This window comes from Lipophrys pholis (genome assembly GCF_963383615.2).
Source record: "Lipophrys pholis genome assembly, chromosome: 13".
In the NCBI taxonomy this organism is placed as follows: domain Eukaryota; kingdom Metazoa; phylum Chordata; class Actinopteri; order Blenniiformes; family Blenniidae; genus Lipophrys; species Lipophrys pholis.
In genome coordinates, this window is record NC_137632.1 from 16,528,071 (window position 1) to 16,545,897 (window position 17,827).

At 42.4% G+C, this 17,827-nt stretch overlaps 3 protein-coding genes across 6 annotated transcripts; 2 read left to right on the forward strand and 1 right to left on the reverse strand.

The window, feature by feature from the left end:
- Positions 1–95: 95 nt before the first annotated feature.
- On the reverse strand, positions 96–8,225 carry LOC308119014 (tubulin alpha chain-like). Of its 4 annotated transcripts, none has more exons than XM_080478779.1 (5): positions 7,996–8,225; positions 5,533–5,857; positions 2,034–2,268; positions 1,671–1,819; positions 96–1,313 (listed from the first exon to the last, which is right to left on the reverse strand). In XM_080478779.1, the coding sequence occupies exons 2-5, from the start codon at positions 5,533–5,535 to the stop codon at positions 339–341; spliced, it is 1,362 nt and encodes a 453-aa protein (XP_080334905.1). In that variant the 5' UTR covers positions 5,536–5,857; positions 7,996–8,225; the 3' UTR covers positions 96–338. The 4 variants fall into 4 exon arrangements, with proteins under 4 accessions (XP_080334905.1, XP_080334906.1, XP_080334908.1 ...); XM_080478780.1 differs by lacking the exon at positions 7,996–8,225 and adding an exon at positions 4,233–4,324 and having other exon boundaries at positions 5,533–5,649; XM_080478782.1 differs by lacking the exon at positions 7,996–8,225 and adding an exon at positions 4,197–4,324 and having other exon boundaries at positions 5,533–5,649.
- Positions 8,226–9,248: 1,023 nt separating this feature from the next.
- LOC308118731 (tubulin alpha chain-like) lies at positions 9,249–12,223 on the forward strand. Its single transcript, XM_080478246.1, has 4 exons — positions 9,249–9,411; positions 9,658–9,880; positions 10,204–10,352; positions 10,426–12,223. Exons 1-4 carry the CDS (start codon positions 9,409–9,411, stop codon positions 11,398–11,400), a joined length of 1,350 nt encoding a protein of 449 aa, XP_080334372.1. The 5' UTR covers positions 9,249–9,408; the 3' UTR covers positions 11,401–12,223.
- Positions 12,224–12,663: 440 nt separating this feature from the next.
- On the forward strand, positions 12,664–16,057 carry LOC308119015 (tubulin alpha chain). The gene is made up of 4 exons (XM_080478783.1): positions 12,664–12,807; positions 14,173–14,395; positions 14,618–14,766; positions 14,958–16,057. Exons 1-4 carry the CDS (start codon positions 12,805–12,807, stop codon positions 15,933–15,935), a joined length of 1,353 nt encoding a protein of 450 aa, XP_080334909.1. The 5' UTR covers positions 12,664–12,804; the 3' UTR covers positions 15,936–16,057.
- Positions 16,058–17,827: the final 1,770 nt, after the last annotated feature.

Below are 17,827 nucleotides of genomic sequence, written 5' to 3' on the forward strand. Positions count from 1 at the left end.
GAACTTATTGCAGAGCAACTGACCAAATGAACATTGTCTTTACCTTTATTTTTTTTTTTACCAGTTATGCAACAACACTGAAGCCAGCATATTTTCAGAAAGCATTTATTCAACATGGTTCAAAATTATACTCTTGTACATAGTTTTACCTGTGAAACAAAACCTTTGGCAAAACTAACTTGTGAAGTTCATGACTGCTTTAAAAAAAAAAAAAGAAAATTAAATGAGAAAGCAAATACTTCTGCAAAAAACACATGGGAAAAACACATGGGACATGTCACTTGAGAGGGATAAGCAGAGACACTATATCCCTGCAAAAAATAATAAATAGTTACATTTTAATATTCCTCTCCCTCCTCATCCTCTTCAAATGAGTCGAGCCCCACCTCTTCATAATCCTTCTCGAGTGCAGCCATATCCTCTCTGGCTTCTGAGAACTCTCCCTCCTCCATTCCCTCTCCGACATACCAGTGGACAAAGGCTCTCTTGGCATACATGAGGTCAAACTTGTGGTCCAGTCGGGCCCAGGCCTCAGCGATGGCTGTGGTGTTGCTCAGCATGCACACAGCCCTCTGCACCTTGGCCAGGTCTCCTCCAGGAACCACAGTTGGAGGCTGGTAGTTGATGCCCACCTTGAAGCCTGTGGGGCACCAGTCCACAAACTGGATGCTACGTTTGGTCTTGATGGCAGCGATGGCAGTGTTGACATCTTTGGGCACCACATCACCGCGATACAGCAGACAACAGGCCATGTATTTACCATGACGTGGATCACACTTCACCATCTGATTGGCTGGCTCAAAGCAGGCATTGGTGATCTCTGCAACAGAGAGCTGCTCATGGTAGGCTCTCTCGGCAGAGATGACCGGGGCATAGGTGGCCAAGGGGAAGTGGATACGAGGGTAGGGCACCAAGTTGGTTTGGAACTCTGTCAGGTCGACATTCAGAGCTCCATCAAAGCGGAGGGAGGCTGTAATGGACGAGACAATCTGGCTGATAAGACGGTTGAGATTGGTATAGGAGGGGCGCTCAATATCAAGGTTCCTGCGGCAGATATCATAGATGGCCTCATTGTCCACCATGAAGGCACAGTCGGAGTGCTCCAAGGTGGTGTGGGTGGTCAGGATGGAGTTGTAAGGCTCCACCACTGCTGTGGAAACCTGGGGGGCTGGGTAGATGGCAAATTCAAGTTTGGACTTTTTACCAAAGTCAACAGAGAGTCTCTCCATCAGCAGGGAGGTGAAACCAGAGCCAGTTCCTCCACCGAAGGAGTGGAAGATCAGGAATCCTTGGAGACCAGTGCACTGATCAGCCTGTAAATGTAAACACAAAGTTTGGTAAGGGCAAATAGCATAGTAATGCAAGTTGTTGCCTTAAGACAGTTCTCACTATGGTTGGGTTATTTCACTGAAAGGTTTATATCCAAAGTACTACATTATAAATCAGCTCTATTACAGAAAAAAAAAAAAAAACTTGTTCAACATCTTCATGAAATGTGTGAATCTAATCAGCCGATGGGAAGTGATCCTTCAAAAGACAAAAGCTGCACAGACTTAAGCCACTCTTCCCTCCCCCCTCCTCCCCCCCAGAAGCCAGTGAAACAGCAGTCCAACATGGCAGAGGGGTTCAATCTATTAATTTGGAAATTGCGTTGATTTCCAAAGCCTTACCAATTTGCGGATCCTATCGAGAACAGAGTCAATGATCTCTTTTCCGATGGTGTAGTGTCCACGGGCATAGTTGTTAGCCGCGTCTTCCTTTCCCGAGATCAGTTGCTCAGGGTGAAAGAGCTGACGGTAGGTTCCTGTTCGCACTTCATCTGTAAAATACATTTGACATTTTTGTTCAGATATAAAATAATTAAACTGCTAACGTGCAATTTACGTGCATGGCTATATCATTGCCGACACCTTACTTAGCCAAAATGGAATATTGTAGTAGGCAACTAGTAATTTTCATTCCATTTCCCCTCTGACAGTGAAGAACACAACTTATCACAGAAGATATACATTCTACATTTTTACAGTACTAACCAATGACGGTAGGCTCCAGGTCAACAAAGATTGCTCTGGGGACATACTTCCCAGCCCCGGTATCACTAAAGAATGTGGTGAAGGAGTCATCATGGGATCGTTTGGGAGTAGGGTCCAGATTCGGGCTGGCCATGTGGCCGTCAGGCTGGATGTTGTGCTCCAGGCAGTAGAGCTCCCAGCAGGTGTTCCCCATCTGGACGCCAGCCTGGCCTACGTGTATGGAAATACATTCACGCTGCAAGAAACAAAAAGAAGAAAAGCAGGAGAGAAGCTTCAAATTTTGCCAGAAAAGACATTTCTAACGAACATCTGTGGGTGCCATTCACTTTTTTGCCACTAGATGGAGACCAAGAGCTGATGGAGAGGAAGGTTGCAGACTGACAAACAAGCCAGACTAATTCACAGTCGTCACTGGATGTGTTGTGACTGCAAGGGTTGGATCATGAGCTGAAAATGAGGTCGACTTCAGAGAACTGCGAAGCATTTGATAGGTGAGCAATGACGAGGACCTCAACAACAAGGCACCAAAGCAACCCCACAGTAGTCACAACATCACACTCGTTTCTCCATTGCGTTGAATGCAGCTGGTCAAACACATCACAACGTCTGTTTATCAAAAGGTGAACTTTGCGTCTACTTATACATGTGTCACCTGTTTGTTGTGCTCATTATAAAGTAAGTCTATTTTAGTGGGAAAATGTCAGTGTTCCCACTAATATTTAAACCTCAAGATACCTGCACGCAGCATTAAGACTATAAGATCAGAAATGACAAAAAATCGGCAAAGTGACGACATGTATTTTCATTTAAATATTTTCCGTGCTTTACAAGTAGCCTGACATCTTGCCACCAGGACACAAAAGCTCGTTTTTGGAAAATCCACACTTTAATGTCTTGAATTAGAAATGCAACTAAACCATACCACCTTTCGCTTGATTCCACCACACGAAACGCACACAGGCTGTCACATATGCTCCACTTTCCCTCCTGACGTCACGTCAGAGCTCCATTTTTACATTTCACCCAAATTTCTTCCCACCGATCAGATTATGTCCAAGAGTGAAATGGATCGTGGCTCGTCTTAATAAGTAACATCTTTCCTCCTTAAGTTTCACTCAAAGGAACTTATTATACCTTCTGATACTTCAACCCTTCCCCATTTACTCCCCCATCCTCCAAACATGACCCTCCCTTGACGTGCTTGCCGTTTCCAGGTCAGCAGAGCTCTCTGCTGCAGCTATTTTGGGCTCCTCATGCTAACCTGACACCGAGCTGCAAACGCTGTCTGTTCCCGTCAATACGGACGTATCAGCACCCCAAAAAACCAGTGACTACACCCAGATGGAACTTCACAACCCCAGCTAATGAAATAACCATTGGTCAAAAATATTTAGCGACTGGGCCAGCTGAATTGTTGCACGCATGAGTGACCGAGTCTCAAAGACAAAGCTTGCTCAAGCTGTCAGGGTGTGTCTGTGTATGACAGAAACGAGGGCTCGTCTCAGCAGCCGTACGACAATTTGGGAATCCAGTTTTGTTAGCAAGTAAAAGTGAAGATAGAAACAAACAGAGAATGATTGCCAGAGGCAGATGGCAGGAGTGGAAACTTGTTAAGAGACAAAAAGACCGAAGTCAAGCTTTTCAGGTCAACTGGTGTGAGAACAGAAGACACCCAACTGCCTCGCTGGCATTCTGTAAACACCACATATTTCAGAGAGGAAGGATAGTTCATTTACTGACATCCTGTACAATTCCAAACTGAAGTACCCATCATGCATTTATTTTTTGTACATCATAAGTATTCAGAAAAAGTAAATCAGCCTGTGTGCTTTCATTGGACAGAATATATGAATACTGGTCTGGACCAGCATATACAGTATCAATTTGGTAAATACCAGCTGGATATGACTTCTGGAAAATGTAGTCACGCTACTTTAAAGAGGATTTATATTCAAAGCGTTTACCACTTGCAGATGATGGAATGTGTACCTAATCACACCATGGTTATTTCACCTTCCGGGTACTCCGGGATCATAAATACAACTGCAGGCATAAAAACAAGCCTTCCCGGTCACTGACCTCAATCTTTCCTCGTTGTACCCCATAAAACGGGTCATATGTACATGAACACCCAGAATGCAGTACGGTTTGGTAAGAAATTACAGTGAAGGTTGAGCCATTGGTAAGATATAAAAGCACCGTCTCTTCTGTGGCATTGCTCCAGTGTGATTGGGCCTTTTTTTCCTTTTGGCTGGCTGTGGTTTCCCTTCAGGTTGATGTTATGTTTTACACTGTACAAAAAAAAAAAAAAAATATGAGGGCATCAACTGCTATAGCTCAAAACCCAACAAGCTAAAAACCAAAACGCTTGCCAACAGGTTTGTGTGTGCTGCCTTGCTCAGTGAGGAAACTTAATGCATTTGTACACGTCTTACTGCAGTTACTGATGTTGTGAAACTTACTAAGAATACACAGCCATCAAAATATTATGTTCAATTTTATGCACCGTGTACCAATACCAGATTGTGTCCCTTTTTTTGGCTTTAAAATATAACCATCTTTAGTCATTTTCATTCTAAGCTTTTGGACGTATACATTCATTTAGAGCCAGCTATCTGGTTTAAAAAAATAACAATAAATGCAGTGTAGTTTCAGGATTATAAAAAGGTGATAATCAGGACTAATAAAGCACTGCGAGCAGGGCGGGTATAGCTTTAAAAGTGCTCAGTACACAATGATAATATTTGTTTTTCATATAAACAGCACTGACAGGGCTTGCAAGCTGTGTTGATCTAAGCCAGTGCAAACAGAACACAGGGTCAATGTGTGTTCACCACCTGAACTTCCGGTCTAAGAAACGTACAACGAAAAAATAAAGAAGGAAAATGCAATAACTTCAGCATTCACAGCAAGCTATTGAAGATTAGTCTTAATTCAATTGTTTTTAAAACGAGTGAACGTGATTTGAACCTACACTTAGTCGCTAGTAGTTTGTCAAGACGGTTTGAATTTGGGAGGGAAATTATTTTCCCCACTTGCCCTGCGGGATGACTTGTCTCAAACTGAACTGACTTGTTATCAGATGCTCTATAAGACACACCTAAATTCCTCACGTGTTTTTTTTTTTTCCGAAGGTCAGTGAACACACCTCCAATGGCGGACAGGAAGACGTGCGCACTTAAATTTGAAGAGAAGTACAGAGCTGTATTAATGACTGAAAGTATATATATTGCGTCCTTTCTATCGTTTAACTCGTCTGCTCAAAGCATGTATCGAACCATCTCCACGTGCAGTTTCAGGGCAGCGGCCAGATTAGAGCAAAATCTATTTCTGACAGTTCTCTGCCGCGGAGGGGGGGGGGGGGGGGGGACAGCAGGTAACCTGATACATTTACATACTGAACATCACATGTTGGGAGGGGGAAATACGCGCACACAAACAACAGAAGGGACTTTGACCTGAAAAAGTCCCTTCAGTCAGCGGACAGAATCATACTCACCATTGTGGAAGTCTTTGTAGCCTTTGTCAAAAAAGATAAGAGCAACTTGGCGGTGATTTAAAACTCGTATACAGCCCTCACAGTGATCTTCAACGTGGTCCCAGTGAGTAAAGTGATACCAGGTGGGCAAGAGTCTACACGCTTTATCCTCCCGCAAGCCACGCCCACCTGTGGCGCGGGTGCCACGCGCCGCTGTCTATGCTGCTGCGTTCATGGAGCTCGGAATTCGGAATGTTACCAAATGTGGAAAGGTCCTTGTTCACATGACAACCAAACCAGCGTCATGGCCGCCTTCACTGCTGCTGTCTGAAAAGGGTGTTAAACCCTAAGAGAAACAAACAAACAACAACAACAACAAAAAAAGACAGAGATGTTGCATTTCCTGTTTGTGCACAGAAAAGTAATAAACAAAGTCAGAGTAGTTCAAACTTGTCCCACGATAGAGAATAGGGTTGGGAAACTTTAATTGTTGTGGATGTTAATTTAATATATATAATAGATATATTAATGTTATCATTATGATTTTAGACATGCCATAATGGTTGAGTGATTGTGATCCATCTATCCATCAATCCAGCTTCGATAATGCTTAATCCTGTGCAGGGTGGCAGATCTAACTATGGGCGAGGGCAGCACACACCCTGGACACGTCACCAGTCCATCATTGGACAAACAGTGAAACAGGCAACCGCACGCATTCACATTCACACCTAGGGGCAATTTAGAGCCACCAATTACCCTCACAAACGTTTTTGATTGTGGAAGGAAACCCATGCGCACATGGGGAGAACATGCAAACTCCACACAGAAAGGCCTGTTTGAACCTACGACATTCTCACTGTGAGGCAGGAGCCCCGACAATTGCTCTACCATGTGTCCATACTTTGTTGTGGATGTTCATTTAAATTGAATTTATATGTGTTATTAATATGATCGTAGTTAAATATGCCATATGTGATAAGCATTTGATGTTGATGTGCATTGACATTAGGACTTATTAGATTTTAAGTTTTTCCATCCAGTTTTGCGTGGCCCATATAATCATCTGAGCTCCAATTCTTTTTACACACTCATCTAAGTATCTGCAGTATATAAATATTGAAGCACAATACCATTGGTTGACAACACAATCTAAGGCTGCAGGGCTTCATAAAATTGGCCAAAAAAATGTTGTCATGTAAAGCACGAGTGCACACATGGAAACAAACTGCAGTTTAGTCAGTCCCTCACAATGTTTCCTCAAATTGCAAATGTTGATATTGTGGGGAATTTGTGATATATAATGCAGCCCTTGTAATTCTGTGCACTTGTATCTGTATGTATGGCATATGTACACTTGAATTGAGGTCCAAATGTGGTTTATAACCTTTGAAACAAACAATGGTTTAATCTGTGGAAATTGGTCCATGGTCACAAATGACCTGGAATGGTGCCACATCTGACTTGTTAGACATAGGGGGAAAAAGAGCATCTGTAAGGAGTCCTACAGTTTCATGCTAAATATGCTTTAACAGTTTGCCTCAATATCTGAAGGAAAGTATTATTATTGAAACACTCAAGAGAAAACGCCACACAGAATGGGGTAGCCAGGATTCACACTCACGGACAGCAGCACCACAGTCACTACATTATTTTGAATCTATCTGATTTCCTCTCTCATCCCAACAACCTTTATGTGTATGTTTTATTTTAGTTTTTGGTATCTTAATTACAGTTTTGTCTTTTTTTCAGTGTCAGTTGAATCTTTAATTTGTCAAACTAGTTACTTCTCTAATTTGGTATGTCTTAACATTTGATCTAGTTTTCAACTAGGTAATTATAACTTGTTTTTGTTTTTTGTGATTTCATTTTGTCCAATTGTTTGGTAAAGAAATGTGGTTATTTATAGTCAATAATCACATGGGTTGTTCAAACCTCTGGGGTAGTGTGCAAAAAGTTGCCCAATGGCCCAGTGATCTGCAGTGGTAGAAGTACTCCAACACAAAAAAGTTTCTCTGTATGGTCATGGACAGTGAGGTCGGTTGGTTTCCTCATCAGGGGGCGGGTTTACTGTGATACAGCCCAAGATGAACTTCTCTTCCGACATTTTATGACAGATGGTGGTAATTCTACATTTTAAACACTGGAGGTCGCAGTTTCTTCGCCACGAGTCCCTTCGTCATGTCTCATGTAAATCATTTTTCACCACCACAATGAGTCTCTCAGGATTATTGGTATTTATGCCACTAAACTCTGACTACTAACACCGTTTCTTCTGAAAAATGATGTCTATACTCTCAGCCTGTAGTGTCCTAGACAGTGTCCTCATTTCTAAAGTTTGACATATCTGTTAAATTATATCAAACGGTGAAAATTATTTATTTGTGTGATGGTTTTCTCTCTGTGTGTCAACTTGAAGGAACATAACTATCTGCCATCAGTCTGTGAGGGAAAAGTTCAAACTGTACAATGGTGGGAACTTACCTCAAACAAAGGAAGTAGGTCATGGCTTTCTGTCTCAGGCAACTCCTCTGTGAGCAAAACAAAAAAAAAGAAAGGAATTAGGTGTGTGCTTTCCTCATTATATTTCAGCTTGTAGGCCAGACAGTAAAACTAATTAATTATTTGCTGAGTGTTCCCTTTGCTAACATCTTCCTGCAAATTCTGAACTCTGATACTAAAGCCCTCTAATTGTTTGGAAAGTTGTTCAACCTGTTTTAAACATCACAGAGTAGTAGGGTGTTCCTGCCAACTGAAAGTCATCATGAACACGTCTACACATTTAACACAAATGGCTTAAGGACTCAACTATCTGAATGGAAATGACATGCTTGGTTTGAAATGATAGATTTTTACTGATTATTTGATGAGAACTCGTAGTAGTCTGTTCTTTTCTTCCCTGGACATGAAAGGGAATAACTGAGGAAGAGAAGTGGGTCTCATATGTGCACACACATTGGCCCCTCAATAGGTTGCCTGTATTTAGAGGTAATTATAATAGTCTAGTGCACCTATGTGTATTAATGGGGTGGTCTTAATATAACACTTCTCAAAACTGTAAACCACAACTTATAGAAATGTACATATAGATTAGATAAAACCACTTAGAAGTCCTTAGACAACTTGCAAAAATAGAACTCAATTACTGTGCCAGGTGAGTGTGTATTATCTAATACTGTGTATTACATAATTCAGCAATGAGTCTGCTTGAAGGTCACTGTAAAATATATGTAGAGTTGCCTTGATCTAAAAAGTAATAGAAGGTTCATGGATTCAGTGAAGACTAGCACTCAAGTCTCACAGCCAGAATCTCCCCTGATAGAGTCCAGTTAGGGTTGTTTCTGTGATGAGTTTGCATGTTCGCCCTGTCCCTGTGTTTTCTGAGGGTATTTGAGTTTCCAATCACTGATGAGTTTCCAAAACATGCGGTTGAGGTTAGATGGTCACTCTAATTTGCTGTTAATGTTTAAATATTTAACTATAAACACTACTTTATCCTGTCTACTTTAATTCCCTCCAGGTCACTGACAATAACGCTTCATCAAATGATATCCTTAATAATGATCACACTTATATTAAAACCCTTATTCGACACGACATGAAGTTCACTTCATCTTAATTGTGGCTTCACTCCTGCTTTCTGAAATATGAGCTGTATACACACAAGTACAAAAAAAATCATGCACAATGACTAGGGTGGTGACCTCCTTTTGCATTGTGAGTTTGTCTGTCAAGCCATTGATCTTATCCTGGTCTCATCATTAGGTTCTCTGATTTCAGCTCAGATCAAATCACTGCTCACCTTAAGCTACAGGTATATAAAGGCCGTGTAACATAGCTGTCTCAAGCACTACATCTTCTTACCGATACCTGGACGTTGGAAAAGAGAGATTGATCATGGTGAGTATTGGTTTACCAGTGATAAGCTTTCCTATGAGAGCATATTTCGGGATTTATTCTTAAAGTTTGGATTGGATTGGCATTTAGTTAATAAACAAACCGATTTAAAAAAATTTTTTGCTATTGTTTGTAGATTCATCAAATTTAAGTCTTTTCAAAATCTGTATTGATCCATGACCATCTGCTGAATGATTACTGGATAAAAGTGCTTTTTGTCATTTTACCAATGTCATTCGCTTTCTGCAGCGTGAATGTATCTCTATTCATGTGGGCCAAGCTGGGGCTCAGATTGGCAATGCATGCTGGGAGCTATACTGCCTGGAGCATGGGCTCCAGCCGGACGGACTGATGCCTTCTGAAAAGATTACTGGAGGAGGAGACAACTCCTTCAACACCTTCTTCAGTGAGACTGGAGCAGGAAAGCACGTTCCCAGGGCAATCTTTGTTGACCTGGAGCCCACCGTCATCGGTCAGTGCATATAGTAATGGGTTAACAATTCCAAATTTGCTTTTGGAATAATTCAATTCACAGATGTACAGACATGAACCTACCGTCAGCTGTTCCACACTGATAATCATTAACAAAGACTGAATATTTTATAAATGTATGCGTTTTCTTTAGTTGAAAATAAACTATTTTGTCATATGATTGTAAATCGTCTGTGTATGTTATTTCTCCTATAAAAATAAAAAATTCATCGCTGTAAATGTAAGACAAACGTTCGTACATAAAGTATATTCAACACCAGGATTACTGATTCAATAAAGTTCTATTGTTTCTCTGTTGTCCAGACGAAGTACGTACAGGAACCTACCGTCAGCTGTTCCACCCTGAACAGCTGATCACAGGAAAAGAGGATGCTGCCAACAACTACGCCCGTGGACACTACACCATCGGCAAGGAGATCATTGATCTTGTTCTGGACAGGACTCGCAAACTGGTGAGTGTGCATAAAACTGATGTGTAATTTGTTTTAATTTTTAATGAATTGTTCACTGATGTTCCACTTACAGGCTGACCAATGCACTGGCCTTCAGGGTTTCCTGATCTTCCACTCCTTTGGTGGAGGAACTGGCTCTGGTTTCACCTCCCTGCTGATGGAGAGACTCTCTGTTGATTATGGGAAAAAGTCCAAACTTGAGTTTGCCATCTACCCAGCACCCCAGGTTTCCACAGCAGTGGTGGAGCCTTACAACTCCATCCTGACCACCCACACCACCTTGGAGCACTCCGACTGTGCCTTCATGGTGGACAATGAGGCCATCTATGATATCTGCCGCAGGAATCTGGACATCGAGAGACCAACCTACACCAACCTGAACAGGCTCATTGGCCAGATTGTCTCGTCCATTACAGCCTCCCTCCGCTTTGATGGAGCTCTGAATGTCGACCTGACAGAGTTCCAAACCAACTTGGTGCCCTACCCTCGTATCCACTTCCCCCTGGCCACCTATGCCCCGGTCATCTCTGCCGAGAGAGCCTACCATGAGCAGCTGTCTGTGGCTGACATCACCAACACCTGCTTTGAGCCAGCCAATCAGATGGTGAAGTGTGATCCACGTCATGGTAAATACATGGCCTGTTGTCTGCTGTATCGCGGTGATGTGGTGCCCAAAGACGTCAACTCTGCCATCGCTGCCATCAAGACCAAACGTAGCATCCAGTTTGTGGACTGGTGCCCCACAGGCTTCAAGGTGGGCATCAACTACCAGCCTCCAACTGTGGTTCCTGGAGGAGACCTGGCCAAGGTGCAGAGGGCTGTGTGCATGCTGAGCAACACCACGGCCATCGCTGAGGCCTGGGCCCGACTGGACCACAAGTTTGACCTCATGTATGCCAAGAGAGCCTTTGTCCACTGGTATGTCGGAGAGGGAATGGAGGAGGGGGAGTTCTCAGAAGCGAGGGAAGACATGGCTGCTCTGGAGAAGGATTATGAAGAGGTGGGAGCTGACAATATAGGGGAGGAGGATGAAGGAGAAGAATACTAGCTTTTGTACATCCTGCATTAACCACCGATAAAAGGTTGATTATTTCTAGGTTTACTATGGGGTATTTAGCTTTTTCTAGTGAAGGAATATGTATCTAATATATTATTAAATCAACAAAACTAAAGTTCAATTATAACACGAGTTTTTCCATTTCAATCAGTTGTAACAGCGCCATTCAAAAATGCACATTTGGATTCAAAGAGAGAAAAGCTCTAAATTACTTTGTGTATCTTTAAAGCTCTCTTCTTTCTTCTGTCAGGCCTCGAAACTTAAAACCAAGCCTTCTCTTCTGTGCACCTCCCCCAATATCCTCTCTCTCTGTCTCTCTCTCTCCCATGAGGAATGTAAGTTATGAAAGGGCTCCTATGTCAGTTTCTATATGTCATTCAGTTGTGGCTCTCTGAGAACAAGAGCGAGGGGAAGAATTGATAAAAACCACTGACTGGTGTTGTTTGTTTAGCTCATACTCAGGCAGTGGCTTGTAGCAACAATAAGATCCCGATTATGTGTGAGTCTCTGGGCTGTGATTCTAACAAGGCTCTTTATAAGTTGTACCCAGAAGAGAGAAAACTTGACTTCACAATTTGTTGGGAACTATTTTCCCAACAGTTGCTTATACGACGTTTGTCTGGGTTTTCTGGATTCAAAAAATGTACTGAAATTGTCATCTTTGCCATCTAATTTAATTTGATGCCTTTTTTTTGTTATTTTCACTCATAATTTGTGACCATTCTTACTTATGAGCTAACGTCTCCCATCCATAATGCATTTGTTTTTTTTACATTTTACATATGGAATAAAACATTTGACTGACCATCTGTTCAATAAACATTCCAATTGTGTTTTATTATTCAATGCATTTTTCCGCACAGGCAGGGTGGATTGTGTGTGTCGGTAGCCGTGTGGGTGCAGATACATACATGTAATAAGCATTGTTACTCAGTGCCTAAAGTCAGTATGTGAACAATGAAGAACATAATGGAGCAAACAATTTGTTCAAATGCATTCATAAAATGACAAAAAATAATCTTACTGATTCGGGGTTTTGTGTATCTCTTTTGATCTTTTGACTGGAGCTCCAGTGACCACAAACACAAAGCAATCTACACAAGAGAAGACGTGTTTTTCCTAAAACAAAGGTCTGATCTTTTACTGAAAGATGAAAGCAGACAAATGTAAGAGCAGATAAAGAGTCAGCCAGGCACTTTTTAGAGACTTCCCTCTTCTTCTTTTTTTTAGCGGCTGCTCCCTCCCGCCACAGTCAGAGCTGTGCAGCTGCTTGCTGTGGTTTACTGCCTGCCCCCTCCACATCCTTGCTTGTATATAAGCCCTGACTCTCCCTCGCCTCCTCACTTTTGCCTTGTGTCTCAATCCTACACGTCGGTCGAAGGACAAACAGACAAAATGGTGAGTAACAGGCTTGCTGATGACAAAACCCTGAAATGAGCATCGTCTGTCTGCCTTTCAAGCTTTCTCTTGTCTTTGTTTCTTGGTATGAGATGGATTAAATATCAGGCCCTCGTTTATGCCCATGAGGCCTTTACTGTAGAGGGAGTTGAGAGTTAATGATACAAAAAAAAAGCTATTTTCTATTCAATAGCTGCTATCTTGAGCTGGGTTTTTAAAGTCAAACTTTTCAGGGCAGTCCCTTTGAGAATGAAGAGGCAAGGTTGTACCGACTTACTTAGAAGGAAGACAAGTCAGACCTGCTCTACTGAACTAACTAGGTCAGATGACAGGCTCATTTTTTGGATTTCAAACTTCCTTCATGTGCTACTACATACAAAACAGGAAACATATCCAATTCAAGAAAACAAATAACTTAAGTGCTCGTCATGTGTTCGTTGAGGATATTCAGTTTTCACGACAAAGGAGTGAGCTGAGTAATCGTGGCAGTGGGGGGATGGATAGAAAGAACAGAGAAAAGAGGAGTGGTCTGGACTCAGCAGTATGAGGCAGTTGGCAGCCATTTTGCAGCTGTTAGGAGTTTTTGGTTTGAGAGATGTGGAGGGAGAGAGAGAGAGAGCGAGGGAGGGAGGGAGGGAGGGAGGGAGGGAGTGAGAGAGGGAGAGGGAGAGAGAGAGAGAGAGAGAGAGACCCATCCCTATGTGTTACATAGCACGCCGCAGTTGGACAGGATGAGGGAGGAGAGAGACACAAAGGGGGAGGGGATGAGCAAAGGGAGGAGATACAGGATGGAGAAGTCGGGGTGTGGTTTTTTTCCCAATCTTTCGGATGCATACCCTTCCTCTCTTCAAAATGATATTGTCCATTTTTTGAATACCAATGAAACTGGCTCCTACTGCAGTAAAAATGAAGCATTATTCCTTTGTTGTACATATTGTGCCCTTTGTTTCTCCAGGAACTTAGAATAGTCTCGACTCTTGATCTCGAACAACCATATCTGTTTTCACTCATATATTGTTTTATACCAAGAAAGACTTCACTGTTCTGTTGTATCGTGTAACAGACAGTAGCTGTCATTTTTTTTTAAAACCACTGTCTCCTCTCTCACCCCCTCGAAGGGACGATCATTAAGCATAGAGATATGGACACCATAGATCACTGATAATGGATAAATGATGTCCTGTATTTCCTTGGTGATGTTCATCAGCATACTGTGCGAAATGCACTAGTCAATGACAATCCAGTTATCTCAACGTTATCTGTCTTTAGGGCCAAGCAATCCTTCTTCAGTGTTACTGTAGGTATGAAAACATTAGTCATTGTTCTCATTCAAGTAACTTCTCTTTTCTTTCTTTTTTTTTCCAGCGTGAGTGTATTTCTATGCATGTCGGCCAAGCCGGAGCCCAGATGGGCAATGCATGCTGGGAGTTGTACTGCCTGGAGCATGGGATCCAGCCAGACGGACAGATGCCCTCAGACAAGACTATTGGGGGAGGAGATGACTCCTTCAACACCTTCTTCAGTGAGACTGGAGCAGGAAAGCACGTTCCCAGGGCAATCTTTGTCGACCTGGAGCCTACTGTCATTGGTGAGTCATCTGTAAAATTGTATGGACTATCTTGTATATTGACAAAAATATGAAAGTATTTTGATGATCAGTCTTACACTAATTTGGGACAATATCGTATACAGTATTTGATATTTATCTATATATCCAACTTTACTTACGAATGTAATGTGTGCTATATTGACATTCTTAAGGTTGTGGTTAACAATTCCTAATTTGTTTTTGGAATAATTCTATTCACAGACGAAGTACGTACAGGAACCTATCGTCAGCTGTTCCACCCTGAACAGCTGATCACAGGAAAAGAGGATGCTGCCAACAACTACGCCCGTGGACACTACACCATCGGCAAGGAGATCATTGATCTTGTTCTGGACAGGACTCGCAAACTGGTGAGTTTAGTATTATCATTATCTTGGATCGGCTCCAGCGCTCTGCGACCCCACACTGGAGAAGCAGGATAGAAGATGGATAGATGAATCAACAAGTTTCACATTTGACAATAGTTCAAAGTTTATTAAATTGCATTTTAGTGAAGGTTGGGAATAAATGAAGTATTAAATCATAACTGCTTGTTTTACAGGCTGACCAATGCACTGGCCTTCAGGGTTTCCTGATCTTCCACTCCTTTGGTGGAGGAACTGGCTCTGGTTTCACCTCCCTGCTGATGGAGAGACTCTCTGTTGACTATGGGAAAAAATCGAAACTTGAGTTTGCTGTCTACCCAGCACCCCAGGTTTCCACAGCAGTGGTGGAGCCTTACAACTCCATCCTGACCACCCACACCACCTTGGAGCACTCCGACTGTGCCTTCATGGTGGACAATGAGGCCATCTATGATATCTGCCGCAGGAATCTGGACATCGAGAGACCAACCTACACCAACCTGAACAGGCTCATTGGCCAGATTGTCTCGTCCATTACAGCCTCCCTCCGCTTTGATGGAGCTCTGAATGTCGACCTGACAGAGTTCCAAACCAACTTGGTGCCCTACCCTCGTATCCACTTCCCCCTGGCCACCTATGCCCCGGTCATCTCTGCCGAGAAAGCCTACCATGAGCAGCTGTCTGTGGCTGACATCACCAATGCCTGCTTTGAGCCAGCCAATCAGATGGTGAAGTGTGATCCACGTCATGGTAAATACATGGCCTGTTGTCTGCTGTATCGCGGTGATGTGGTGCCCAAAGATGTCAACTCTGCCATCGCTGCCATCAAGACCAAGCGCACCATCCAGTTTGTGGACTGGTGCCCCACAGGCTTCAAGGTGGGCATCAACTACCAGCCTCCAACTGTGGTTCCTGGAGGAGACCTGGCCAAGGTGCAGAGGGCTGTGTGCATGCTGAGCAACACCACGGCCATCGCTGAGGCCTGGGCCCGACTGGACCACAAGTTTGACCTCATGTATGCCAAGAGAGCCTTTGTCCACTGGTATGTCGGAGAGGGAATGGAGGAGGGAGAGTTCTCAGAAGCGAGGGAAGACATGGCTGCACTCGAGAAGGATTATGAGGAGGTGGGCACTGACAGCATGGCCGACGAAGATGAAGAGGGAGAGGAGTACTGAAGGGTCACACATCATCGCACATTCCAAAAAATGTTCTAAAAAAATAACACATTCCCAGAAACAATGTGATAATCTGTGATGATGTTATGTCAGTGTTATCAATAAAAGTTCTGTTGAACCTTTCTAATGGAGTTGTGAATGTTTTTTAACTGTTCCACTATAGACACTTTGTTGTTCAATAATACCTCAACGTTACTAAAGCTCAGACGTTGTATTTGGAAGGCTAATTGCACCTTTCCTACTATCTAATGAAGTTTTCATTCACACTTTTAAATTGTGAAAAACTATAGCTATTGTTAACATTCCAGGACTCCAGGAAACATTTATTATTTGCACTTGCCCATTGACATGCAGGACTTTACATTATATTAGGCTACATTTCACTCACATGGAATTTATAAATTTACCTTCCTTTTCCAGTTTCTTGCTTTTTATTAACACAAGTCAGTTGCGTCAACAGTAATTGCAGATCCTCTTCTTGTAGTTACTTCTTTGGACCAGCAGATGGCAGCAATGAGACCAATGAGTGAGAAGTTCATTCAGTTCAGTATTACTATAGTGATCTGTGATGAAATCTAGACCCATTCATCTGGGTGTGATGTCTTGGACCTGAGAAAAACATAGAGGATAGGGGCCTCAATGGTATCCAGAAAGAATGAGTCACATTGCATAGCTCAATTTAGATAGGTTAAGAGGCTTAGTCATGCTTAACCACCAGACACTGTCCAAATAACTATGAACTCATCATCATGTGATCCTGTATTGATTCCCTTAATGACTCACAATGTGACCCAGACTTCTGGTAACGACTCAAACAAGTGCAATGTGGACATAATGGATAACTTGTCATTGTTTTTAAAATTATTAAAATGTAAGCCTGGAAAGTATTAGTAAAAATTATTTGATTTGATAAAAAAAATGTGTTTGTCACATACAAACATGTGTAAGATAGTGAAATGCAGAGACTGTCAACAAGGCTCTACAGACACAAATGACAAAAGGCACAAAAATATGAAATATAAAAGAAATACACAAAAATGTGAAAAAAATGAAACAAAACTGGATAAAACCATTATGTCTGAGAAATATTAAATGAGTTGAGAAAAATGTTTGTCTAAGGCTTATCTAATAATGATGCTGTCAGCTCAACAAATTAAGAAAACATATGCAGAAATATGGGTGTTGTCCTCAGGTTTGATTTTGTGATGAGGGTTGGATATCGAAAATGAACCCCACGTGAAAAATCATCTTTCTGGATTGTGATATTTATATTTGTCATCACAATGCCACGCTGAACACATCCATATGCTAATGTCCATTCACAGTCATAGTGCCACCTATTGGTAAGAAGATTTTCATATACCGTGGCCTCAAACTTTTTCATATCATCCTTGAGCTTGTTAGGAATATGAAGCACATCTGGATACAAAACAATGCCATGACATCATACTGTAAAAACTGTGATACATTGTTTGTCATTGTCGTTTTTGGTGTAATAATTGCAATATAACTTTTTTCTGTAATTAGCATAACTATCAATGCACTTTTTATTAAGGTTTTAAAGTAAAAAACATTTGTGTTTGGTAGGATAGGGGCAGAAAGGTTGTAGACCCCTGCAGTAATAGACGGTCAATGGCCTGTTTTGGGTTTTTTTTCCTTTTTTTTATCTGGGCGCAACAGGCAGACTCGGACGGGGCGGGCGGGGATAGTGACATCGCCACACAGCAGTAAGTTCCAGACGCTGCCAGTGACGTAGCGCGTGCAGCTCGAGCCGCCGCTCCGCTCCGCTCCACAGGGCCGGGCCGTCCGCGCGCGCCCCTTCCTATCTGGCCGACGGCTGCAGACAGCGACCGGAATTCCCGTTATAACGGAACCTCACGACGCTGTCGTGT

Excerpts from the sequence above, each read along its gene's own strand:
- LOC308119014 (XM_080478779.1), bottom strand. Across the intron at positions 1,820-2,033 it reads CCTGGAGCCTACCGTCATTG|ATGAAGTGCGAACAGGAACC; the intron begins GTTAGTACTGTA and ends TGTATTTTACAG. Across the intron at positions 1,314-1,670 it reads TCGATAGGATCCGCAAATTG|GCTGATCAGTGCACTGGTCT; the intron begins GTAAGGCTTTGG and ends TTACATTTACAG.
- LOC308118731 (XM_080478246.1), top strand. Across the intron at positions 9,881-10,203 it reads CCTGGAGCCCACCGTCATCG|ACGAAGTACGTACAGGAACC; the intron begins GTCAGTGCATAT and ends TCTGTTGTCCAG. Across the intron at positions 10,353-10,425 it reads TGGACAGGACTCGCAAACTG|GCTGACCAATGCACTGGCCT; the intron begins GTGAGTGTGCAT and ends TTCCACTTACAG.
- LOC308119015 (XM_080478783.1), top strand. Across the intron at positions 14,396-14,617 it reads CCTGGAGCCTACTGTCATTG|ACGAAGTACGTACAGGAACC; the intron begins GTGAGTCATCTG and ends TTCTATTCACAG. Across the intron at positions 14,767-14,957 it reads TGGACAGGACTCGCAAACTG|GCTGACCAATGCACTGGCCT; the intron begins GTGAGTTTAGTA and ends CTTGTTTTACAG.